General features: G+C 45.5%; 1 protein-coding gene across 5 annotated transcripts in view; it reads left to right on the top strand.

Moving 5' to 3' along the window:
* WNT4 (Wnt family member 4) overlaps window positions 1-27,658 on the top strand; it is a 180,635-nt gene that overhangs the window by 42,821 nt on the left and 110,156 nt on the right. Inside the window, exons 5-7 of one of the 5 annotated variants that reach the window (XM_085879081.1) lie at window positions 15,192-15,360; window positions 25,197-25,438; window positions 26,144-26,275. In XM_085879081.1, coding sequence (XP_085735207.1) covers window positions 25,312-25,438; window positions 26,144-26,275 — 259 coding nt within the window. In that variant the 5' untranslated portion in view covers window positions 15,192-15,360; window positions 25,197-25,311. Of the gene's footprint in view, window positions 1-15,191; window positions 15,361-21,138; window positions 21,741-24,855; window positions 25,439-26,143; window positions 26,276-27,658 lie in introns of those variants that run through there. The other 4 variants (XM_085879080.1, XM_085879078.1, XM_085879079.1 and 1 more) reach the window with 4 other exon arrangements.

Consider the following 27,658-nt stretch of genomic DNA (forward strand, 5'->3'; position numbering starts at 1 on the left):
ACAACAATATATATATATATATATATATATATATATATATATATATATATATATATATATATATATATATATATATATATATATATATATATATATATATATACTTCTTTCGGCTGCTCCCTTTAGGGGTCGCCACAGCGGATCATCCATATGATCCACATAGTGATTTGGCACATGTTTTACGTCGGATGCCCTTCCTGACGCAACCCTGGTCGCCTCTTACGACACAAGGATACTATATATATATATATATATATATATATATATATATATATATATATATATATATATATATATATATATATATATATATATATATATATATATATATATATATATATACATATTTGACAAGTATTGATCGCCTCTGTTTGTTTGTGTGTCTGTCTGCGTGTGTCTGCGTGTGTTTGTGTGTTTGTCTATCCACTCGCCTCCAGCCCAATCCCCTTAACCAATTGTTCTGAAGCTTTCAGAGATTAATGACACCGACCCTGCGAAGGTTCCACATTGAGGTTTCGTAAAATTTGGTGGACCGAAAAGGTCTACATAGGCCAATAGGCCAATTTGAGCCGAGTTTTCTAAAATCCTCAAATTTCATCAGATTGACTTGAAATTTGAACAGGATTTGTATATCAGGTCGCTGAATTCAACCACCCATTACTTTTGAGGTTACCATTGGTCATAAAGGTCAACATAGGCCATAAGGTCAACCCAAAATAGGCCAAATTTTTAAATTGCTCTAAAATTGTCAATTTTCATCTGATTGACTTGAAATTTGAAGAACATTTGCATATCAGGTCAATGGATTCAACCACCTATTCATTTTGAGGTCAAAAGGTCAACATAGGCCAAATTTCTAAATCCTCAATTTTCATCCGATTAACTTGGAATTTGAAGAGCATTTGCAGATCAGATCACCAAATTCAACCATCTATTAATTTTGAGGTAAACACAGGCCAAAAGGTCGACATAGGCCAATTCACCAATTTGGGCCAAATATCAGGAAAATCCTCAATTTTCATGCGATTGACTTGAAATTTGAAGAGCATTTGAAGATCAGGTCACTGAATTCAACCACCTATTCATTTTGAGGTAAACATAGGCCAAAAGGTCTACATAGGCCATAAGGCCAATTTGGGCCAAATTTTCTAAAATCCTCAAATTTCATCCGATTGACTTTAAATTTGAAGAGCATTTGCAGATCAGGTCAGTAAATTCAACCACCTATTACTTCTAAGGTAAACATAGGCCAAAATGTCAAAATAGGCCAGAAGGCCAGTTTGGGCTAAATTTTCTAAAATCCTCAATTTTCATCCAATTGACTTGAAATTTGAATAGCATTTTCATGTCAGGTTGCTGAATTCAACTACCAATTAATTTTAAGGTCAAAAGGTCAACATAGGCCAAATTTCTAAATCCTCAATTTTCATCCGATTGACTTGAAATTTGAAGAGCATTTTCATATCAGGTCACTGAATTCAACCACCTTTTAATTTTGAGGTAAACATCAGCCAAAAGGTCAAAATAGGCCAAAAGGTGAATTTGGGCCAAAATTTCTAAAATCTTCAATTTTCATCTGATTAACTTTAAATTTGAAGAGCATTTTCATGTCAGGTCGCTGAATTCAACTACCATTTAATTTAAGGTGAAAAGGTCAACACGGGCTGAATTTCTAAAATTGACAGGGCCAAAAACTAAATATATTACGATATCTCAAAAAGTTATGGATGAGTTATGACAAAACAAGATGGAGGAGTTGGATTGGTGTCAAGAAGAAGCGGATTTGATTTTGGTTCGGATCCAGCCCATGAGTGGAATACAAAACGTGAACTGCTCACCTGTCAGAGGTATGCGCACTACCGAGTGCCATTCTTGTTACACATGAGATGTTATTCTATCATATGATATTTGCATTTTATACCCACTTTTTCCTCTGTTTCAATTATTTTTCCAATGCTGTACATAATATATTTGATGACCCTCCAAACTCCAGATTTAAACATTAATTTAGAATCGTTTAACTTCGATTAACTGTTTAGTCTCATCGATTACAATTAATGAAACAATTTTGCTTCTTATTAATTCAAAAAATTGAATTTACCTTCTCTTGTCCTTCGTTTTCCATTTAGGCTCAAAAGTCATGTGATTTAGGAAAAAGTTTTATCTCTTGTGAATTTTCTTATCGGTTTGTCCTTATGTTTAATATACTAAATGTGTTATTTTATTACGTGTGTGTATGTGTATATGTGTATATATATATATATATATATATATATATATATATATATATATATATATATATTTATGTATATATATATATATATATATATATATGTATATATATATATATATATATATTTATGTATATATATTTATGTATATATATATATATATATATATATATATATATATATATATATATATATATATATATATATTACATTCAATAAGCATCTCACGTGCGTCACCACAGACACTCAGTTTCCCTCATTAACCATGAGGCCAATGTGTGGTGGACCTGGCTGGACATCCTACGAGCTGTGCCCTCGGATAATAAATCAACGGAACAGTGACGGTTTTACAGGCATGAAGCGTGGGAAGCCAAGACTCGCAATGTGATGGATTATCTATTCGAGTAATACAGAGTCTGTCTCACTCATGAAACCTTTCTCTCAGGTTTCACTATTTTGCTGTGTGTGTGTGCGTGTGTGTGTGTGTGTGTGTGTGTGTGTGTGTGTGTGTGTGTGTGTGTGTGTGTGTGTGTGTGTGTGTGTGTGTGTGTGTGTGTGTGTGTGTGTGTGTGTGTGTGTTGGACAAGAACACGAAGTTAAAGGAAGTTTAAATTTAGCATGGATTTCGCATTCATAAAGTGACACAAATATTGTTACATTTGGGTTATTATATTGAGCTGTCAAAAACAGTTAGAAAGGAACTTTTTTTTTTAATTGCACAGTGTTGAGGCTCATGAAGGACCTAGACAACAGAAAGGATCAGGACTTAACAGAACAAAAGGAACAGAAGCAAGGGAGGTGGGGGTGGGGGGTGGAAAGACACCAACACCATGGTTGAGAGACGAAATAGACGGAGACAGAGAAATATGGGATGTAAGGAAGAATGAGGACAAGGGGAGGACACAGAGTGAAGAATATGAATACCGCCTCAAACTCTCAATTCACAAAAGTGGAAGGCAAAACTGGAAACTGGAAAGAGGTGGGCTTGGGGAGGGTTGATGGGGGTAGGGAAGATCATGGGTTGTGGATGGGGATGACCTGAGATGGTGGTGGGCAGCTGTATTGAAGCCTTGGAATGAAAAATGAGATTTAATGACTGAGGAATTTGGTTCCATGGGTGGGCAAAAGAAGAACCAATGAGTGGAGGTGAGCAGTGATTCTGGAAGTTTCACCAGAAGAAGGTAAATCACTGTAAATGCAGTACATGTTTAATAAAAATCCACAATAACCTATCTTATATAGTTTAGTTTCTTTTTAAAGCATTTATAATTATACTGACCATTTGAATAAACAAATATTCAATTCAACAAGACTAATAATTAGTACTATCATCATCATCATAATCATCTTAGGGGCCATAATAAATGTATGGCCCATTAGGCCTTAAATGAACACGTGAATATATTAATACAACAAACTAGAGTGAAGTCGATGGCACTCCATCACCAATCAGCACACTTCCCACCGAAAGCAAAGTTGATAGATGGCAAAAAGGTCCATCAGGAATGACCCAATATCAAATTTTGAGTTAAAAACATACCGTGCCAAAAGAAAGTCAACACCCCCTTTCAAATTTTTCACCTTTTGTTGCCTTATAGGCTGGAATTAAATTGCATTTAATCAGACTTTTTCCACCTTTATTTACACATCGAAAGGTGAACTTCCATCCTAATTTCAGCTTTCTTGCAGAGCGCAGCAGATTTTCCTTAGGATTTTTCTGTATTTTGCTCCATTCATTTTCCCTTGTATCCTGACAAGTTCCCCAGTCCATGCTGATGAGAAACATCCCCATAACATGATGCTACCACATGCTTCACAGTAGGGATGGTGTTCTTTGGGTGATGTGCTGTGTTGGGTTTGCGCCAAATCTAACATTTTGCATTTAGGCCAAATAGTTCCATCTTGGTTTCGTCAGACCACAAAACTTTTGCCACATGACTTCAGAATCTCCTGAGAAGTTTTTTGCATACCTTAAATGGGCCTCAAGGTGGGCTTTTTTGAGTAATGGCTTCCTTCTTGCCACCCTACCATGCAGGCCAGACTTGTGGAGTGCTTGGGATATTGTTGTCACATGCACACAGTGACCAGTCTTTGCCATAAAGGCATGTAGCCCTTTCAAAGTTGCCATTGGCCTCTTGGTGGCCTCTCTGATCAGTCTGCTCCTTGCTTGGTCTTCCAGTTTGGAGGGATGGCCTTATCTAGGCAGGGTATTGGTAGTACCATACACCTTCCACTTCTTAATGATTGTCTTGATTGTGCTGCAAAGGATATTCAAGGCATTTGAAATATTTTTTATACCCATCCCCTGATCTGTGCCTTTCCACAACTTTATCCTGGAGGTCTTTTGAAAACTCCTTGGTGCTCATGGTTGTCTTTGCTGTGACATGTACTACCCAGCAGAGGAAAACTACAGGAACAGCTGATTTTATTCCGAAATAATCACAATCACTACAATTTAACACTGATAAAGGGCAATTAACTTTGTGTGTGATTTTGAAGGTAATTGGTTACACCTGGGCAAATTTACAATTACTATTATAAGGGGGGTGGACACTTATCCAACCAAGATATTCTAGTTTTATATTTTTATTAAATTTTCTGAAATTCCTAGAATTTGTTTTTCACTTGGAAGTTGTGGGTTACGATGTGTAAATGAAGGTGGAAAAAAAAGTCTGATTTAATGCAATTTAATTCCAGGCAATAAGGCAACAAAAGGTGGAATTTTTGAAAGGGGTGTAAACTTTCGATAGGCAGTTTTTTATTTTGTATTTTGTTTTGACACCTGTCACTCCAAGTCCCCACCCCTGGGGCATAAACCAGGGATCAAAGCCACAAAATCGTTACATATTTAATGTGTCCCCCAATGTTAATTGCATATTGTTACGGTTCTAGGAACCGTATGCATACAAACATACAGTTGTCCCAAAGTTAGTTATGCCATTAAGTATATGTGCAGATAGAACCCCTCCTTGTGTGTAGTGGGAAAGCAAAAGGGGATGCGTTGCGTGGTTTTTTTACTTAGATTAATAAATCTTTATATCCCCTCCATTACGATCCACTGTACCAAAGCGCTTGCAGCCCTCAGTTCGCTAGCCACACCGCACCATTGTCCGTCTGCTGTCTCTGGAGGTTCGTTCCAAGGCAGAATCTTCACGTCCGCAGTTCCTTTTCGGCTTCCCCAAATGTTCCAATTCAATCTTGGTTGTACCACCATCCACCTTCCTCAAACACTCGTGGAGTGGGCGGGATTTCCCGGCCTGGCTGAAATCCCGCCCAGAAAGGGCGGACCCCATGAAGGCCCTGTCCAATCAGGGCGGACGGTGACGTCAGCTTCACCAAGGCCCCTCCCCAACCTTAGGGATCTATAAATTATGACACCATCCTCAGAGTAGGGTGCTGAGAGAGTCGGAGAGTTCATTGGTTGGTAGTGAGAGAGTCGGAGAGTTCGTTGTTGGTTGAGTGAGAGAGTTCGGTGGGTTCGTTGGCTGGTTGCAAAGAAGGAAGGAAGGTCGTTAGTTGAGTTTGTCCCTTGGTTGTTGGTTGAAGAAGGAAGGTCGTGATTATGGAGGGCCTGCCCACGTCTCGCCTCGGCGGCCCGTCTGTTGTGCTGGTCCAAGTACACCCGACCTTGACCGGGTCTCTCGTTGGGTCCTGTCTGCTGCCCCGTTCTACCTTGGACTCCACGCTCTCCACCCGGGCTCCTTCGCAGACACGGTCTCCACACGTGCAGCTGTGGGCCAAGCTGCACGATCTCTGTCGGGGGCCGCACCACGGAGCATCCCTTCCCTCGGAACGTTCAGGTACCAAAAGAACTGTGACCTCAGCTCCCTCCCTCCGTGGCTGCAAAGGTCCTTTGCCATTCAACTGAGTTTATTTTGTCTGAGTGTGTGTCTGAGTGTGTGGTGCCTGTCTTATAAGTAGCATTGTATAAGTTATTTGGTCATTGTAAATCTTGCCTTTATTATTCTCGTGATAAGTCTGCTCTGTGTCCTCTTTTATAAGTTGCTGTAAAATTGTTGCACTGCGTCTCTCTCTCTCTTCTGTCCCCTGCATAACACACCAATAAACCTGTTCCTGTACCACATGTTTTTCCTCGCTTAGTGTAAATAAATTATTGTAGAAATGTTCCCAGTTCGTTTTTGTCTTTTCCTTCATTGGTCCAGCATGGTTTGGATCTAAGTTTAGCCGGGTCTTTATCCCCGATAATCTGTTCATTCTAGCCTGTACGTCCTCGGCAGTTCCGCTTGGCTGCATCCGATCCGGAGTTGGTAGTTGGTACCCCACCGTAGTTGTTAGAGTGATCCGGTTCGGGCAAGGCGTACCGAGGGCGTGGTTCCCCAGTAGTCGAAACCGCGTGGTTAATTAGGTAACTTGGTTCCAGACAAGAAGACCCTATGCTACGTGGTTCAGGTATTGGCGTCCACTGTCGGTTAAGCGACCCGCTGCGTCACGGAAATATCCGTGAGCAATGGCCTACAATTCCGGAAGTCTGGTGGGAGACGACGTAACTTCCCCCACCTAGTGGTCGTTCTCGCCACCAGACCCCGGCCCGCAACAACATACAATATTTCATGATAAAATATTTTAAAATGTGCCCGAAATGTTATTTTTGGTATTTGACCTTTTAACCTCACCACATAGCTCCAGGGGGTGGGGCCAAAATGATACTGCTCTTGCACATTCTTTCTATGTGGTGATCATAACCACCAATTTTGGTGAATTTCTGCACTACCGTTTAGGAGGAGATGACAAACTAGACGGACGGACAGATGGAGCCAATTACAATATTCTCCCATTTTTTTTAAAGTGTGGGGATAAATATATACTTTACAAAAGATTTGCTCGCGCATAAAAACAAGGACAAATGTGTCCAAGAGCCGCGTCATAAAGGTTTTGTCTTCACCAGAAGAAGAAGTAGAAGAAGAAGAAGAACAACGCAGAGCTCTCTTAGGCCTTAGTCACATTTGCCACGGTGGCCGTGGGGTCTCCAAAATCTACGGCCACCAGCAATTATATGGCGGCCGCAGTATTTCCACGGTCACACAATGTAGCAGTCACATATGTTTTTATTTTTCGGGGAGCTGCACGGGGTATTTAGAAATTGTGGAGACCGAAAACGTGGAGGTGCCGTACGATCTTTGATTTGATGTCGCACGGTGAGCTTAGGGCATCCCTGTGGTGGCCATTTAATTTTCAAGGCAGACGCAAGGTAGCCTCAAGGTGCCCGCAAGGTGACCGCAGGCCCTAAATTGCTTTTGGTGCTTTCCTCACAAAATGCACAATTGTTATGCTATATTTAGCTAAGTTGCCCCACAAGTGGGGCAACTTAGCATAACAATTGTGCATTTTGTGAGGAAAGCACCAAATTTGGCACACTCGTAGCCGAACATATTATGAACAGATTTGGATATTGGGCCATCTCAAATTCAGCCGCTGATGGCTGTGGCAGCCATTTTCCACTGCCATCAGCAATTTTGAGATGGCCCAATATCCAAATCTGTTCATAATATGATAGGCGACTAGTGTGCCAAATTTGGTGCTTTCCTCATAAAATGCACAATTGTTATGCGAAGTTGCCCCACTACTAGTAACAAAGTAAATCAGGGCGGCCTAGACATATTGTTGCGGAAATGGGCCCTTAGTGGGTTACTAAATATAGGATTAGTCCATATCCCCCTTAAATGCATGTTTAGCCAGGTTGTTTGGTAATCGGATGTTACATGTGTGTCGGAAGGTGTAGCAGGCTGTCCAGTGTTCATACGGTGGTGGTGTACCGAGAGGCGCTTCTTCTTCCTTCCCCCCCTCCTAACTAGCCCCCACCTGGTGCTCTGACAGTCAGTCAAGACGTGCCGGCAACCCATTGTAGAGAGCCGCTGCAGTCTCGAGCGATGGACCAATCACGGGTCCCCGGAGGCGGTCCGTAAGGCCCGCCCCAAAAAGGCAAAAGGAACTGGCTGCTTTGTGAGTCTGGGATCTGCTTTTGTGAGAAGAGCGAGCCCCAAGAAGGCAAGGGAGAATCTGTTAGTGGGAGTCTGCGATCGGCTTCGTGAGAAAGGCCTGCCCCGAAAGGAACTGGCTGCTTTGTCGGTCTGGGAACGGCTTGTGTGAGTAGGCAATCGACTTTATGAGGAGGTCATCGACAGGTTCATCTGGAGTGCAGTCACGGAGCCTCTGACTGTCCTTACTCACTGCACGGCTCGACACGTCTTGTGATCCCATCGATCCGCCTGCGGAGCCCAACACCCCGATTTGGCCTGATCTGGTGAACAGGCCAGGCCTGGATTTGTATACTGGACCCTGTGAGAAACCAGCTGGAACACACCATAGATCTTTCGCTCTTGTGCCATCGACCTTACGGGGACTGGAGGCGCCGCGGCATGCGCGAGCGTTGCCAGGAAAAGGAGTACGAGCGCCATCTTGCCACGCTTCATGCTCGAGCTTGGGCACTCAAATCCGTTGACATCGGCTTCTCACGAGCTGCATTCGTGCCTTCCAGCTTTTCCTCTCGTCCATGAGGCACTACCAAGTACTCCGTGTCTTGTCTGCATGCTGTCTAAGGTTTATTTCGCTAGGGCCCCCTTCGAAACCCTTATCCGTAGCTCCCTAGTTAAGAGTGGGTTATAGATGAATGATAACGTTTGTGAATGCTTTGCTTGTGTTGTGTTTCTCCGATGTGTCCCCAATAAATCTGGCTGATTCATATGAAAGTTTCCGCCTTGAGTTTATTTGTGCTGTGCTAAGGAATAGTCCGCTCGATTTGTATTTAAAACCAAAGGGGCTACGGACTGGCAGACTTCGCTCGGTCTCTGACAAATCCAGTCTGTAGCCGGGGTCTATATCCCCAACTGGTAAGGCCCAGGTGTACTTTGGTATTGTGATCTGAGGTACGTGACCTGAGACCTCTGCCGAACTAGCTGGCGTTGTAACCCCGGAGATGGCGGTGCTGTTAAGTGACGCCGAATCTTCAACATTTGGCTGTCAAGAGGAGGGTGTGAATCCCGCCACCGTCGAATCCATAACAATATTTCATAAGGATTGTGGAATGCAATGACTAACAAACATTTTTTTTTCGAAGAAGCCTTATTTTACTTCAACCTTCCCTTTTCCGAATGTTACGCAATCCTTATTTAAAATAAATAATTTCACTTTTGACGATACATCTCCCATAGCCAATTGCTTCTCCTGTAACCATGTGATCTTTTACACCCCCTGCGTTTACCGATCCTATTTCACCATTCACCTCTCAATTTTTTCTACAACACTTCCATGACCTAATCTGATGAAAACTCTCTCAAACAATAATAATAATAATAATCATAATAAAAACGATCTCTTATAATGCTTCATCTTCCTCTTTCACACGTGTGGTACTCTTTACTGTATCATAATGCACTACTCTTCTACTATTTAAACAGACTGCTCTCAATTCGAACTTTCCTTCATACCTTGCCTAAAAAAATCCAACTGTTACAGCGTTTCTTCTCTCCATTCTCTGAATTCACCTTTATTGCATCCATCAAGAAATGTCTTTAATCACATCTCTGACCTAAAACTTTTAAAACTCCAGTTTGCTATTAATGTTCGCTTTCCATAAACCATTCTTTTTTTTTCCAATTTCAGTGCCAACTCACCCCTCTCACCCCTCACTCTCAAAGCAACCATCACACTCTTCTCCCTCCAAGCCTCCCTCTCACCTCTCTCAAAAACTCCCCCCTCACCTTTCTCCCACCATTCACCCCCCTCACTCATCCTTCTCAAAGTTTCCCCCCCCCCAGTCTCATCCACCAAGCTTCCTCCCTCCACTGCCCTCTCACCTCCATCTCTTCATTCCACCTCCTCAAATCCTCAACTGCCTTCTTCCCCTCTCTTGTCCCCCTCTCCCCCAGCACCACAGAGCCTTTTCTCCTCCTCACACAGCCCCCTCCCCAAGCTATTCTACAATCCCCCACACTCCTTCAACAACCCTCCTTACCTCCCCCCCTCATCATTTGTCCCACCCTCCCCTCCCCTCCCACCCCCTGCACCCAAAGCCTCATCCCCTCCCTCTTCATTAACAGTGTGGACCTCAAATGTCTGCGGCCTTCGCTCAAACCTTTCAGGTCTTTCCATACAGGTTGCCACTGACACACCAGACATAATCTGCCTAACAAACTTTCCTCCCTCAAGATGTGTCTGACTTCCAAGTATCTCTCCCTGGTTACTCCCTCCTCCGGTATGACAGACCTGAGCCTCGTCCTGGTGGAGGTGTTGCTCTCTTCATCAAAGCCTCTATTCCTCACTCTCCTTGCACTGCCCTCACTCCCCCACACCCCCAGGAATACCTCTGGCTACGGCTTCCCCTCCACTCCCACCTCGTGTTTATATGTGTACTGTACCGTCCATCAAACAGTGACGACTCCATGTACACCTCACTATCCGGAAACATGGACTAACTTCTATCTTCTCATCCAAACTCTCTCTTCTTCATAGGTGGTGACTTCAGTTGTCATCATGCCAGTTGGCTAGGTGTGGGTACCTCTCTCACCTGTCATGGCACTTCAGCAAAAGCTTTCTGCGACTCATTGGGACTGACTCAATCGGTCAACTTCCCGACCCGGATCTCAACCAATGGTACTCCATCTCTTCTGGATCTGATTTTGACAAATTTCCCTGACAATATCTGCTGCTCTTCCTCTGCACCAATCGGTTCTTCTGACCACATCCTTGTCAAAGTGGACATCTCTCTGGCTGTTATCAGAGAACCACCTCAATGCCATCGAGTCTGGCATTTCACTCAAGCCGACTGGCAGGGTCTCCAAGCAGCTACCAAACTTATAGACTGGTCTCCTATTGCTACTTTCTCCAACATCAACTCATCCTGGGAATTCTTTCAAAGAAACTTGCTCTCCCTCATGCACAGATTTATCCCCTCTCGTCTTCAGTTGTCTTACCCTTTCCTCCCGCCCTTGGTTTGCTGAAGCTTGTGGCGAGGCAGTTGTCCTGAAAGAACTTACCTTGCCTCATGGAAAGCAAACCCAACTGAGGGTAATCTCAGCTCCTTCCATAAAGCTTGGAACAAGTGTGTATCTACCCCTCAGGAGAGCCAGAAAACAACATCTTTCAAGGCTCAAGTCCAAACTCTCAAACCTCTCTCCCTCCTCAAAATCCTGGTGGCATCTAATCAAATCTGTTTCTGGTGTATGTTCCCCCTCCATCCCCTCCCTTACCTCAAATGGCAGCACTGCTGATACCGCACGTGAAAAGGCTGAATGCCTAAACTCGGTGTTTGCAGCTAAATCTTGTGTCCAATACCCATCGCTTTCTCGACCCACCTTACCCAGTCGCACCCAACTGTCCCTGGACTCTGTGTCCTTTTCTCCTGACAAGGTGGAGAGCTTGCTGTCAAACTTCAACTCAGATTCTGCAACCGGTCCAGACGGCATCAGCCCACTTGTCCTAAAAACCTCCTCTTCTGCTCTTGCTCACCCTCTCTCTGTTCTATTCACCCTCTCATTTGCTCAAGGTCATCTGTCATCTGCTTGGAAATCAGCAAACATTACTGCCCTGCATAAAAAAGGTACGAAAACAGATCCCTGCAAATGCAGACCAATCAGCCTTCTGCCAATCATCAGCAAGGTTATTGAATCCATCATTGCTTCAGACATGAAATCCTTCCTCTTCTCCAATGGCTTGATTTCCAATCTTCAATTTGTTTTCAGACCAGGTCACTCTACCCTGGATATGCTGCTTCCACTCTCCCAACAATGGATGGAGGTCCTCAATGCTGGACATGAAATCAGAGCCATATCCCGAGACATATCACATGCTTTTGACACGGTCTGGCACCCTGGCCTGCTCACCAACCTCTCTTCCTATGGTATCTAAGGCCATCTCCATTCATGGCTCGCAGACTTCCTCTCCTGTTGCAGTCAACGTGTGGCCCTAAATGGAGTTCTTTCATCCCCTCTACCTGTCCAGGCTAGATAGGAGTTCCTCAAGGTAGCGTTCTGGGCCCTGTTCTTTTTCTGGTTTTCATCAATGATCTCTCCGACTCTCTGGAAAATCCTCTATATCTCTTTGCTGATGACTCCACCCTCTGCCGTACCATCTGTCATCCCTCAGATCGGCAAGCAGCAGCTTCTTAGCTCACTGCAGATCTGAGTAAAATCACAAACTGGTCCAACACGTGTAACATGTCTTTCAATCCAGACAAATCTCACTCTCACTATGTCTCTCTGAAAGGACTGTATAGAACCCTCCCCCCCCCCATCCACTTTCTCAACAATCCTCTGGAAGAAGTCCTTTCTTTCAAGCTTCTTGGTCTCACTATCTGCCATGACCTTTCCTGGGAAAGCCACATTTCAAACCTCGCCTCCAAAGCCAGTCGCCGACTGGGAATCCTCCGTCATGCAAAGTCCTTCCTCGGCCCACCTGAGCTCCTGACCACTTACAAAGCTTTCGTCCACAACCTGATAGAATACTGCTCTCCCCTCTGGGCTGGTGCTCCTACCTCTCACCTTTCTCGGCTTCATGCTGTGGAAACCAAGGTATTTCAGATCATTGGCATCTCCCGCAATGAGGCTGAGTCTTCGGGCCTCTCACTCTCTCACCGCAGGCTGGTCGGTGATCTTTCTGTCTTCTACCGTCTCCTCTCCAGCCTCACCCACCACCCCCCCCCCCCCGCTCTCACTGCAATTTGTCCCCACCACATTTCCGCAGGGCGCTCAAGGTCCACCAAAACCCCTTCTGGTAAAACTACCAAAATGACGAATCACTGCTCACCTTCACTCTTTCATTCCTCTTTTTTCCCCGCATTTGGAATAAACTCCCTCACTCTATTCAATCCCATTCTTCCCTCCAGGCCTTCAAATCAGCTGTTCACCACCACCTCTTATCATCCCCCATCCAAATCCTCGATCTTTTCTATCCCCGATAATCCACCCAAGCCCACCTCCTTCAATTCCCTGTTTTCCTTCCTGAAAGTCCCTGTAATGTCCCCATGTTCCACACCCCATCCCTCTCCCTTCCACAGAACTCCTAATGTCTCTGTTCCTCACTGTTTTGTCCTTCCCACTCCCGTCCCTCTTGTCTCATGCCCCCTTGCCGAGCGTTGTGTGTTCGCTCTCATACGAGCCTCGACAAGGTATACCAAAAATATAAAGACAAAAGTACTTGTACACATACTTGTGCGAAAGGGTTGTGCTTCTACAATGAAACAGTTATAGAACTGCCTGATCAACTTGTCCAAAAACTTGATATGTTGCAGTTCCTATTACAGAAACTCGACAATGTGGGCCCGTGAAAGGCCGAAGGTTCGTAGATGTGTATGTTTTGACCAAACTTTCGTGCTTCTTAACACTGATGGGAAGATCATATCTGGGGCTTATCAATGCACAGTGTTGGTTTAAAATGATAATATTCAGTATTAATAATATTTGGGAGGAGGGTCGGGGGAGATTGGAGTGGAAGTTGTTTGGGCTGTGAGTGTCTTTTCAAGGCAATATTTTTTGTTTGGTTCTGGGGCCACAAGATAAATTGTCCAACAATTTTGCATTCATTGGTAAAAGCAGAAGCGTGTGTGTGTGTGTGTGTGTGTGTGTGTGTGTGTGTGTGTGTGTGTTGAAATCACTGCCATCACTCACTAAATGTATTACCAGGAAATGATAGGAACCCGACTCCTATCATCCATGCGTATTTCTCGTATATCCAAAATTCTCGTGAGTTCCCATTTTCATTCAGGGACACAACAATTGTGGTTAACCATTTTGAAATTGCCATTCTATCATCTAAATGTTGAAAATTATGGTTAGAAGAAGATTAGAATTACATATTTTGTGCCAGCAGCGTCATGTTAAGTACCCTGTGAGCCGAACCGAATCACTGTAAACACACACAGCACATCCGCAAAAGGCCTCATTTAGCATTCCAACATCATTTTGAAAGTGCTGTATTGCTTGTTGTCTCAGCCACTTTCATTCTGCCTGTTAGGGTTATGCTAACATCATGCTCATGGTTGTTACTGCTGCATTACTTTGAAAACACCCAGGGCATGATGGGTTCATGCACCAACTTTCAAGGGTTCTGGAGCATGCTCAATCAGAGGCGCCATGGCACGTGCTCCATGATGTGCTCCTGGTGCTTCTCAACATCACCGATAGAGTTCTCCCAGTTCCGGTAAAGAGAACAACATGGATTTCACGAAATCCACGGCAAGGATAAGTATGCCTTGAAGAAGATGTTTCTTTTGTGCATCTTAAATGTTGGCCTTTCTCTTGCATAAGAAGCATTTCATTCTACACAAGGAATTAACTTACAAAGCAAATGCTCAAGAGATTTACAAGCTGGACTTGTAATAATAACAAAAGTGATGCATGTGGATAATGGCCAGTTATGTACAAATGTCAATTAACTAACCAGCCTTAAAGGAATGGAAAGTTGACCGTGGACTGCTGTGCCATGCCTCACTTGAAGTAGGGCTCCAGACCAACAGGGGATGCCTGCCACACATCCATGCACTTTAGGTACTCATTGCCAGTGAATAGGAACTTTAAATTGCAGTCAGAATGCTAAATATGGGCAAGAATAATGAAGGGAGGAGATATGCATAAAACACACAAGTGCTGGTGTGGCACAGGGGTTCATGGACACTGTACAGCAATTCAGTTGTCAAGAGGTGCAAGAGATATATACTCTCTCACAGGATGGCATGTCAGTTCACCTTTTGCAGTTACTGCACTCTTGGCAGTGAATGGCCAAATGATAAAAGTTTCACAAGCATACACAAGGAATTTAGACACAGGTGGAGGCCATTCGGCCCATCATGCCTGCACCACATCAACACCAGACCTATCTGTCAACACCAGACCAAAAAAAGAAAAATGCAAAATGTGTTTTTTTGTGTGTGTGTTTATTTTGGGGCTTTTTTGTGGTTTTTTATTGTATTTTTTTCTGTTTTTTTGTCATTTGTGTTTTTCTTTCCAGGGGAGGTGGCATGGACGAAGCTGTCTTGGGTAAAAAAGACACACAGCACCCCTTGACAAGACCCCCACAAACAACACTCCACCCAGATGCACACAATCACCCATCAATGCTCAAGCTACCGAAAAGTCCTGCCAAAATCCCTCTAACTCCCAATCTCCAAATGTTACAGGTACCTATCCAATTCCAATTTAAACTTATCCACTGTTTCTGTTGCCACTATCTTTCCAGGGAGACCATTCCATGCATTAACTATTCTCTGAGTAAAAGTCCCCTGCCTTACTACCATCTTAACTCTCATCTTCTTTACTCTCAGGCTATGGACCCTTGTCCTATCACTGTGTACTCTGTTGAATAATTTATCTGCACTTATTTTATCAATACCCTTCATTATCATAAACATCTCTATCATATCTCCTCGTAACCACCTCCTTTCCAGTGTATAAAGCCCCGTCTCCTTCAGCCGCTCCACATCGCTGAATGTAGCTCGGCCCAGAATCAATCTGGTAGCCCTGCGCTGAACCCAGCCTTTCTATGGTGTCTGTGACCTGTCTGAGTTGCGGTGACCAAAACTGCACACAATATTCTCGATGAGGCCCTCACTAAATTCCTGTACAATGTTAAAACCACCTCTTTTGATTTATAAATGATCCCCCTCCGAATACAACCTAAAACCCGATTTGCTTTTCCTATGGCTGCCTGGCACTATGATACCTGCTTACCTCCCATATCTATTACCACCCCCAGAACCTTCTCCTGTGTGACATGTTCCAAAATTACCCCTTGCATCCCATAATCTCTATTTTCATTGTTCTTTCCCATTCCCAACACCGTACACTTGCTCAGGTTTAATTCCATCTGCCAATATTTTTCCCAATCTATACAGTGTCAATACTTTCCTGAATCTGATCACCACTCCCTCTGCTATTCGAAGTTATGACATAACCGTGCATTCTGGAACCGTGGTCGAGAGTCTGTTTTTGTTCGGCCACAGGCTTTGGCTGAAGTGCATGCATATACATGATAAGTTTGACGAGCCTTGTTGAACTGTGTACTTTGGACGTGGGGCTTTAATATAAAACTAGCAGGGACCTGCAGAAGAAAACCTTGCCTTTATTTGGGCGGTATATGGGTAACGGAGTGCTGTATGCTCAAACCAATAAGTTTTTGTTTACTGCTAACGACCCAGCTATAATTTTTGTCATCCACAAACTTATTGCGAAAAATAATGTTATTAATTTGTTTTCTGTTCTCAAATATCAGATGATGAAGTGAAAATAAATGAGAAATTATTGCAAAATGAAAGTGACAATCAAGGAAAAAAAAAAGAAGAGTTGATTTATACATCTCACTCAAACAAACGTTGAGAATTCGCGTTCGTGGGGGCATCGCCTTTGTTTGTATTGGCATAGTTTATACTTTGTGATGGCTAACAATAGTGATTATAATCAAAAAAAATTTTTTTAAAACGTTTTATTTCAGTGGCGGATCAAGGGGGATGGGGGCCACTGATAATTCATTTTTTAATGTATATCCTGTTTGTTGTAATTAACTATAGAAGATTTGGTTTACTGAGCCGAATTAATCCATTTTAAGCTTTAAAGAGCAATATTTTATTGGGAGTTGTTAACCCTCCAAATGTCACTGTGGATCTGCCCCTGAGTTTATGCGATCTTACTCTACACAACGTTGCGGGGTCGTCGGCCTGCAGCATGTTCAGTCCCTCTCCTTATCTGGAATTCATTCTGGTTGGCAAAGATGTGCAGATCAAGTGGGTCTCCTGCTCTACTCGCTGCAATGTACATCTGTCCATGTGTAAAAAAACACACTGCTGGGAAGCAGGAATCTACACCAACGCAGGCTCTGGCCCCGGCTTGTGTTGATAGTCATCGTAGAGGGCGGCATAAGTTAGAAAGTAAGATCCATGTCAGATGGAGAAATAAGAATTCTAGGGTAAAGGAGAATAGACCCGGTACGTTCACCACCGAGCATCCGCAAGAAGACAATCAGTGGCCTTGGTTAAGGTGTAACTTGTTCCGTCACAGTGGCCATTGTGAGTATTGAGCTTTCGCATCAGCGTGATCGGAGTGTTAACCTTCAAGGACATCTCGTGCGGTGGCACACCTCAAAGATTGAGGGAGTTAAGAAACTCAGGTGAATCAAGGGCAGATAGGTTATGATTGGCCAAAGATTCGACACTTTTGAAGATGGAAGTGTCACCCCGCAGGCGGTCAATGATCTTACTGTTGAGAAGATCAACCATGTTATTCGTTGTGGTGAAAATCATCGCACGTGAAGCCAAACACTCAGAATTTGTATGATTGGACGTTCTTCAAGTCCAGCATATGCATGGTTGATGTCATCTTCCGAGTTCACTCAAAGAGCAAGCGGTAATGCAATTACATCATCGTAAGGGTTACCCTCCACAGCAGGGATGCGCCCCTCGCCCAGTTGCAACAACCAATCAGCATAATCTCGAGTCGTTTTTGACTTCCTTCATCCGCACCATCAAGTTAGGTTAGGTTAGGTTAGGTGGCTGGCTTAAGATCTTAGGGTCTTGAGTTTGAGTCCCAGTCGATTGTTGAATTAACACCAGGTGGAGTTGACTCAGTCTGTCATCATTCTGAGGTTGGTGAAATGAGTAGTCGTAGTAATGGAGGGCACTGCATCAGTAGCACAGCTGTGTCCCCAGAAAATAATGCAACCAGCAACCACAGACAACACATGATAGTGATTGAATCATGAGTCATACACTGCTTCACTCAAGTAACTTTGCAATCATGACAAAGACATTGCAGTTATGATTATAGTTGGTATTATTATTAACATCACATTATTATTCTTCTTATTATTCCGACGAAAGTTATATAGTTGCGGAAATGGGCCCTTAGTGGGTTATTAAATATAGGATTAGCTCAGATCCCCCCTTAAATGCATGTTTAGCCAGGTTGTTTGGTAATCGGACGTTACATGTGTGTCGAGAGGTGTAGCAGGCAACCCAGTATTCATACAGTGGTGGTGCACCGAGAGGCGCCTACTTTTTCCTTCCCCCCTTCTAATGAGCCCCGACCCAGCGCCCTGACAGTCAGTCAGCAAGACGTGCCAGCAACCCATTGGCGGAGAGCTGCTGCGGGCTCGAACGATGGACCAATCACGTGTCCCCGGAGACGGTCAGTAAGGCCCGCCCCAAAAGGCAAGGAAGGAACTGTTTTTGCCAGTCTGCGATCTGCGTTATGAGAGGCTTGGCCAGCTGTTCCTCCTCGATCATGGATCCAGCCTGCAGGTGATCCACAGGTTCATCCTGAGTCCAGCCACGGGCCTCTGACTGTTGTTACTCCCTGGACAGCTCGACACGTCTTTTGATCCCGTCGATCCGCCTGCGGAGCCCAACACCCAGATTTGGCCTGGTCCGATGTACAGGCCAGGCCTGGATTCGCATACTGGACCTTGTGAGAAACCAGCTGGAACACACCAGATCTTTAGCTCTTGTGCCGTCGACCGTACAGGGGCTGGACGCACTGAGGCTGGTGCGTGAGCGCTGCCGACAAAAGGACGTCGTCGTCGCCATCTTGTCATGCGGCATGCGCGAGTGGTGCCGATAGGAATACGAGCGCCATCTTGCCACGCTGCGTGCTCGAGCTGGGTGCTCGAATCCGACGACATCGGCTTGTCACGAGCCGCATTCGTGCCTCACACACTTTTCCTCTCGTCCATGAGGCACCACCAAGTACTCCCTGTCGTGTCTGCATGTTGTCCGGGCCTAAGGTTTATTTTGCTAGGGCTCCCTTCAAAACCCGTATCCGTAGCTCCCGTGGTAAGAGCGGGTTATAGATTAATTATAACGTTGTTGTGAATGCTTTGCTTGTGTCGTGTTCCCTGATGTGTCCCCAATAAATCTGGCTGATTCATACGAAAGTTGCCGCATTGAATTTATTCGTGTCGCGCTGAAGAACAATCACTCGATTTGTATGTAAAACCAAATTGGTTACGGACTGTGGCAGACTGTGCTTGGTCTCTGATCAAACCCAGTCTGCATCCGGGGTCTATATCCCCCAACTGGTACGGCCCAGGTGTACTTTGGTATCGTGATCTGAGGTGCGTGACTCGAGACCTGTGCCGAACGAGCCGGCGTTATAACCCCTGAGACGGCAGCGCTGTTAAGTGCCGCCAAATCATCAACAATATTACTGGATTAAGTAACCTTGGTGAATTCGTTCCTTCCACGGTTGAAACCTTAAACTCTCCCAGAGGGGGGAAAAAACCCAGACAGGAAGTCTGGAACGATGCAACGATTGCTCCAGAAAAAAAAAAATAACCTGAAGCGGCCTGAAGGTCAGGCCGAAGGAATGAGGCCTAAGCCTATACGCACTGTGTCATTGGGAGGTCTGTGATGCCTATCCTTTCGATATTTGATGATCATTTTAACATTGCTTTGTTTGTGCTTCACTGAACGGAAAACATAAAGGTAGGGCATGGCGATTGTGATATGACAGGTTTGATGATGTGTTCGACCTGAACTGGGTCAAAAAAAACATGGCGGATGTTGGAGTCAGCTGGCTGTCCTACACCGTCAAGGTGTCCCAGACGTTATGATGTCGTGTGACAGACAGACAGACAGAGAGAAAACTGCTGCTACTTTAATATATGAAATGTCTCCTCTCAACAGAGGTCAACAGCCAAGTGGTTCCCAAACAGAAAACCTTGAAGGTTTGAGTTTGTATAACCATACATTTTGGCCCCATATGCTCGTGTGTGTGTGTGTGTGTGTGTGTGTGTGTGTGTGTGTGTGTGTGTGTGTGTGTGTGTGTGTGTGTGTGTGTGTGTGTGTGTGTGTGTGTGTATGTGTGTGTGTTTTTGTGTGACTATGAACCTTGACATTAGGGCAAGGTTCATACTTTGTTGGACCATGTGCTTTGGTCTTAGATTGAAAGTACACCGATAGCTTTGTTATAATTTGTTATATAATTCAAAAATATATTGGGCCCTTCCGGCGGAGGTATGCACTCCACTGAATACCCTTCCAGTTCACGAACGTTTCACCGGGGAGGGGTAAAGCGACTTTCAGGCCGCCGTGTATGTGCTGGACGGATCGGGTTGAGGATGCAACCGAGTTTTCTCTGCCAAAGCTTTGGGAAGCAGTGCAGGATAGGGATGTTTGTTGAAATCTGACCATGATCGTGTCACTAAAAGTCGGCCACTACTTGACCGAGCGACATCATTAGATATTTCCTGAGCGCAGAATTGTTGGGACTAAAACAACGTTGACCGACGATCCCTCAGGAAGATGACAACACATTAAATCGCCGACATTAAGGTTCCATATTGTGAATTCTGATCTGGGGATACATTTCCTCGTACACAAGTCTTACGAGCTGAGATTCGATGCTCCAGCGGAAAGACGGAACGAGTATGTAACCGATATGCAAGCTGAGTGAGTCGACAGGAAAGGCTCAGAACCCAATAAGCCATTTTATCGCCTTGTGGTGAATCCTCATGTGCCTGTTCGCGGGTTATGACTGAGGACTTATCGGGAAATCAGAGGGGCGCCAATGCGCGGAGTTCGCTTCGCTGGACATGTGCGTAAGGCGCGTGTAAGATGCAGTGGATCCCGACGTGGACGTGGAGGTTGTTATTGGAGTTGTGAGGGGAAGGGGGGGCGGTGCGACAAAGTCCTGAGAGCTGGAAGGTTGCTGTAAATTCAAAGATCGCAAGATGGGCGGATGGAGTGTGAAATTGGATCTGTAAAGAAGGTGAACCAGGACCGGGAGCGTGCTGGAACCCGTGTGCGCCTCCAGCGACGTTTATCATTCCTGGTTGGAGCGCGTCGCCCCGCCCATCGCGTCGCCCCGCCCATCGCGTCGCCCCGCCCATCGCGTCGCCCCGCCCATCTCCACGCCCATCGCGTCGCCCCGCCCATCACCTACTCGGTTCATCTATTTAATTCTCGGCACAAGCGGCGTTCGAGTTGCTGCAGACAAGCGGGAGGTCGTTTCGGTTTTCTTTCAAACCCTGAAGCGTCTGAAGAAGCAGTTTCCTTTCAAGCTGTTTTTATATGATTATTTTTTGTAACTTTTCACTGCCCTTTTAACACGTTATTATTATTATTATTATTATTATTATTATTATTAATCTTCCTCGCCTTTTAACGGAATATTTATCACAGGGCTGATCATCGTCGTTTCTGTGGTGTCCGACGCATTATATTGTTTGCACTTTACATCTTCCGACACCAAAGAACGCAAGACCACGACACCCCGTGGGACATCGTCCGATTGCAGGAAGTTGGACAGAAATCGAACATTTACATTTTACCAAAGGTCGAAGGTCGGACCCTGCTGGGGGGCGGTGCTTGGGGGGGGGGCAATGTGTGCTGAGAACGTCGTGGATTAGAAAGAGCGTGGAGGTGAGAAAGCGCGGCCAAAGGAGGCTGTGAAGCCCATTTTCCCCGGCGTGGTTACGGTGAACCCTGCGCACACTCATGGAGGACTCTCGGACCGCGACGACGCTGCTTGTGCTCCTCACGGCGGCCGTGGTGTCTCCGAGTAACTGGCTGTGAGTTCACGATCATCGACTCGCACGAATCCGTGCTCCGCCCGTCCGTGTCGCTTTCTGCTTTTACTTCAAGTTCAACCGTCACGGTTGTCCATCGCGACCGACCTGTCTGTGTGTGAAGTCGTTTTGTACACCCAGTTCTATCGACCTGCTCCATCCAGGCAGATTAGTTTCATGTTGGAAGATCGAACTCGAGTCGCGTTTGGCAATTCTTGTGTTGATATTGGATTCCGTGCATTACACCGTGTTTACCTGAGTTTATGTAATTTATGTAATCCGTACAGGACCACGAAGTGCAATGCACGGAGGTTCCCACCCCGAGCACCTGCTGATTCACCAATTACTCCGCACCACGAACCCCGCACTCTGTTATACAGAGCACACACACACACACACACACACACACACACACACACACACACACACACACACACACACACACACACACACACACACACACACACACACACACACCACCGCAATCTGCACCACACACTCCTCTACGCATCCCAATCTGCACCACTCACTCCTCTATGCATCGCAATCTGCATCACGCACTCCTCTACGCATCGCAATCTGCACCACGCACTCCTCTACGCATCGCAATCTGCACCACGCACTCCTCTACGCATCCCAATCTGCACCACGCACTCCTCTACGCATCGCAATCTGCACCACGCACTCCTCTACGCATCGCAATCTGCACCACGCACTCCTCTACGCATCGCAATCTGCACCACGCACTCCTCTACGCATCGCAATCTGCACCACGCACTCCTCTCCGCATCGCAATCTGCACCACGCACTCCTCTACGCATCGCAATCTGCACCACGCACGCCTCTACGCATCGCAATCTGCACCACGCACTCCTCTACGCATCGCAATGTGCACCACGCACTCCTCTACGCATCGCAATCTGCACCACGCACTCCTCTACGCATCAAAATCTGCACCATGCACTCCTCTACGCATCGCAATCTGCACCACGCACTCCTCTACGCGTCACAATCTGCACCACGCACTCCTCTCCACATCGCAATCTGCACCACGCACTCCTCTACGCATCGCAGTCTGCACCACGCACTCCTCTACGCATCGCAATCTGCACCACGCACTCCTCTACGCATCGCAATCTGCACCACGCACTCCTCTACGCATCGCAATCTGCACCACGCACTCCTCTACGCATCGCAATCTGCACCACGCACTCCTCTACGCATCGCAATCTGCACCACGCACTCCTCTACGCATCACAATCTGCACGACACACTACTCTACGCATCACATTCTGCACCACACACTCATCTGCGCGCCACACACTCCTCCATGCACTGCAATCTGTACCACACACTCCTCCACGCATCACAATCTACACCATGCACTCCTCTGCGCACCACAATCTGCGCCACGCACTCCTCTGCGCATCACAATCTATACCATGCACTCCTCTGCGCACCACAATCTGCGCCACGCACTCCTCTGCGCATCACAATCTGCATGGCAATCTGTACCACGCACTCCTCTACGCATCGCAATCTGCGCCACGCACTCCTCTGCGCACCACAATCTGCGCCACGCACTCCTCTGCGCATCACAATCTGCATGGCAATCTTTACCACGCACTCCTCTACGCATCGCAATCTGCGACACGCACTCCTCTGCGCGTCGCAATATGCACCACACAATCCTCTGCACATCACACACTCCTCCATGCACTGCAATCTGCACCACGCACTCCTCTCCGCATCGCAATCTGCACCATGCATTCCTCTACGCATCGCAATCTGCACCACGCACCCCTCTACACACTGCAATCTTCACCACGCACTCCTCTACACACCATGCACTCCTCAATGCACCACGCATCGCGCGCTCCTCTACACATCGCATCTGCACCAGACACACACCGCACACTCCTGTAAACACCGCAATGTGCTCCTTGTACTCCCTTACACACAGAACCATTCACAGTGCACACTCTGTACACCATAATCCACACCGCGTGCTGCTCTACATCACAATCCGTACTGCGCACCCTTCCATGCACCCATGCATGATTCTTTGACGTTTTGTTTGTGTGTTTATTTATACTACATGGGAAAAGCAGGTCCTCAGTTTCAACCCCTCACACTCAAACGCTTGTACATTATACGTTCAATCAGGGGTGTAAATTGCCTTGAGTTTACCTCGATGCATGCACGTCAGAATCATGTGCTTGGGGTATCGCTGCCCTTGTATACGCAATGATTCATCCGTTTAAAACCAGTGCGTGCAGTAAGATGCATGTAACTAACTGCTGTATAACTATCATTTACATGCTAACGCACACGCACACGCACACACACACACGATGCGGTATGTGAAGTATTGCACGGTGGAGCAAGTACACTTGCACATGGTGCACAGTAAAACGAGTACTTGATCAAAATAACCACTCTGAGGGTAAACCATGAAAGAAAACTCGTGAAAACGAGCTCTTTCAAGGAAAAAGAAATATCCGCACGACAGAGCGATAAAACATGCATATACCTTTATGGTAAAACTTGTAGGCCGACACACCTGAACATTAAAGAACAACTTGCTCGATGTGACGATTTATCTTGTAAGCGGTGGTTAAGTAACAAATTTCTTGATTCTCCATTCACAGCCATATTCGAATATCGTGATTGAAGATGTTCGATATTTATATAATATAATTGCAATATGATGTAACAGGTGCATACCTATCGATGGCCTCCGTTTAAATACGATTGAAACGCCTCGACGAGCCTCATTTCCATTAAGAATTTCTTAATTTTTTTGTTTTGAAAATGTATCCGAGTTGATGCAAAGTCTGAACTATGGCCAGCGATGTGGTATTTACAAAGACGATCGCAAGATAAAAACTTATTCCGACCATTGACGGGGTATTCTTAAGTCTTATAACTTCATACATGAGAACATGTGCAAGTTGTGCAGTAAAGCCGCACATGAATGTCCGCCTGGCTGTTCAGCTAATCCTGTAGCCACTCGCTGTGTCGTGACGAGGCCTTGTCCCTGCACGTTAATGTTGCATGCAGAGTAAACGTGGTAAGCGTAAATGCGTGACATGTGAGTGCATTGGACGTTTTGCAGAGACCCGATGAAGGCAGTACGGAATGATCCAGTTGTGGGAAAGAATTTGGACTTCCCAAGAGGTGTTCATCTTTACTCCGGTTAACTGACACCAAAATATTCACCTTTGTGGTATAATCCGGATGCAGTCCAACAGAAAGGTGCAGAGGTAGTACTTTTACCTTTGAACTGTCTAGTTTGGGTTTGAATTCCGACCCGACTATTAACTGTCGGATTGGTGCTTTGCAGCCAGGAAGTTTCATCACGAAGTATGCCATTGTTTTGTCACTCGGAGCACCCATCCAATTTCCCTACTTATGAACGTGGGGTGACTTTTGGCTCCCGTCTCTTTGCCTGCACAGCGCACTCTCTCGCCTCTCATCGCTGGCCTCGGTGCATGTAGAGGCGGCAGGATGCGAGCAGCTCGTTGGAATCACGTCGCGGCAGCTCCAGCTATGTAAGAGACATGGAGAGGTGATGGAGTCGGTTCGACGGGGCGCGGGTTTGGCTATTACGGAGTGTCAACACCAATTTCGGCAAAGGCGCTGGAATTGCAGTACCATACATCGTGGGCCGCACATCTTTGGTCGCCTCGTCAACCAGGGTGAGTGCTTCAGTTGTACAATGGCACTCTGGTTGGTCAGACAACAGGAACGTTTCCTGAGAACTTTCATATGTTGAGGGTAGACACTGCATATGTCAGGTAGTCAAAAGCACCTTCGGTTAAGCGTGAGATAGATGTGGATTCTTTCAGGGCATCCAAGGGATATATGGACCTCAAGCACGTTGTTGGTATGCTTGGTGTTGGCTTAATGGTTAGGGTGGTGGTCTTGGGATCCTGAGATCCTGAGTTCAAATCCTGCTTGGCTGTTGAAGTAATACCAGGTGGGGTTGACTCAGCCTGTCATCCTTCAGAGGTCGCCAAAATGAGTGCCAGCTTGCTGGTATCCTGTGTCGGAGTGGCGACCCGTCCAGGATTGTGCCCACCAGCCCAGGAGACTGCTAAGGCAGCACCAACACTTGGCACAGAGTATGGTCACAATTGATTTGAATTATTTTTTGGAAGCACTTCGTTGGTGTACAAATACACTCTCGTAATCATGATTATACATTTTCGTCATATTTCATTTTTCCTTAAATTAATTAGGATACTGTAAGTTCACAAGGCACTGATGAGCAACCTACGTAGCTCGGGGTATGTCGCAATTGGGGTAATCATTATGGGGTCTGTGCTGCTCAGTTAAACCCTATGGCTCGTAAATCAAATTAGGTTACACTACACAGAAAGTACCCGTGCGTACATTTGCAGGAACCCGGGAAGGAGCATTTGTGTACGCCATTGCGTCAGCAGGTGTGGCGCATGCGGTGACACGCGGTTGCAGCAGTGGAGAATTGGAGAAATGTGGGTGTGACCGCACAGTGCGTGGAAGCAGCCCAGATGGTAAGTTAAGTTTAGTTATGACAGATTCATCAAAGAAGATATATATATATATATATATATATATATATATATATATATATATATATATATATATATATATATATATATATATATATATATATATTTTTTTTTTAGGACTGAAACAATAAATATGTTCTGCTGTCGCAACCAATGAAATGTATATTAGGATGACCCATATCGACGTCTGTGAAGTTTCCGCACATCTTTATGTGGAGCCTATAAAAGTTAGTTTGTCAAAATATCATATGAACCCGTTTACCAAATTTTCAATCTCACCACAAAAATTGGCAATTGAATTTTTTTTTTTTTTTTTTTTTTTTTTTTTGTATACCTTGGTCGAGGCTCGTATGAGAGCTAACACACAACTCACAGCAAGGAGGCATGAGACAAGAGGGGCGGGAGTGGAAGGGACAAAACATTGGGGAACAGACACAGGTGAACTGTGGAAGGATGGGGAAGGATGGGGATGGGACGGGGAACATGGCGAGGGGAAGATGGACATTAAAGGGACTTTCAGGAAGGAAAGCAGGAGAATTGAAGGAAGTGGGCTTGGGTGGATTATCGGGGGTAGAAAAGATCGAGGATTTGGATGGGGGAAGATAAGAGGTGGTGGTGAACAGCTGTTTTGAAAGCCTGGAGGGAAGAATGGGAAAGAATAGAGTGAGGAAGTTTATTCCAAAGGCGGGAAACAAGAGGAATGAAAGAGTGAAGATGAGCAGTGATTCGTGATTTTGGTAGTTTTACCAGAAGGGGGTTGTTGGCGGACCTTGAGCGACCTGTGGAAATGTGGTTGGGACAAATCACAGAGAGAGCAGGGGGGCAAGGCTGGAGAGGAGTCGGTAGAAGACAGAAAGACCACCGACCAACCTGCGGTGATTGAGTGAGAGGCCCAAAGACTCAGCTTCATTGCGGGAGATGCCAATGATCTTAAAAGCCCTGGTTTCGACAGCGTGAAGTCGAGAAAGGTGGGAGGCAGGAGCACCAGCCCAGAGGGGAGAGCAGTACTCCATCAGGCTACGGACAAAAGCTTTGTAAGTGGTCAGGAGCTCAAGAGGGCCGAGGAAGGACTTTGCACGACGGAGGATTCCCAGTCGGCGACTGGCTTTTGAGGCAAGGTTGGAAATGTGACTTTCCCAGGAAAGGTCATGGCAGATAGTGAGACCCAGAAGCTTGAAAGAAAAGACTTCTTCCAGAGGATTGTTGAGAAAGTGGATGGGGGGTTTGTAAACGGTCCTTTCGAAGAGACATAGTGAGAGTGTGAGATTTGTCTGGATTGAAAGACATGTTCCACGTGTTGGACCAGTTTGTGATTTTATCCAGATCTGCAGTGAGCGAAGAAGCTGCTGCTTGCCGGTCTGAGGG

This window comes from Eptatretus burgeri, chromosome 4, assembly GCF_056783735.1.
Source record: "Eptatretus burgeri isolate ZD-2024b chromosome 4, Ebu_testis_v1, whole genome shotgun sequence".
Taxonomy (NCBI): Eukaryota; Metazoa; Chordata; class Myxini; order Myxiniformes; family Myxinidae; genus Eptatretus; species Eptatretus burgeri.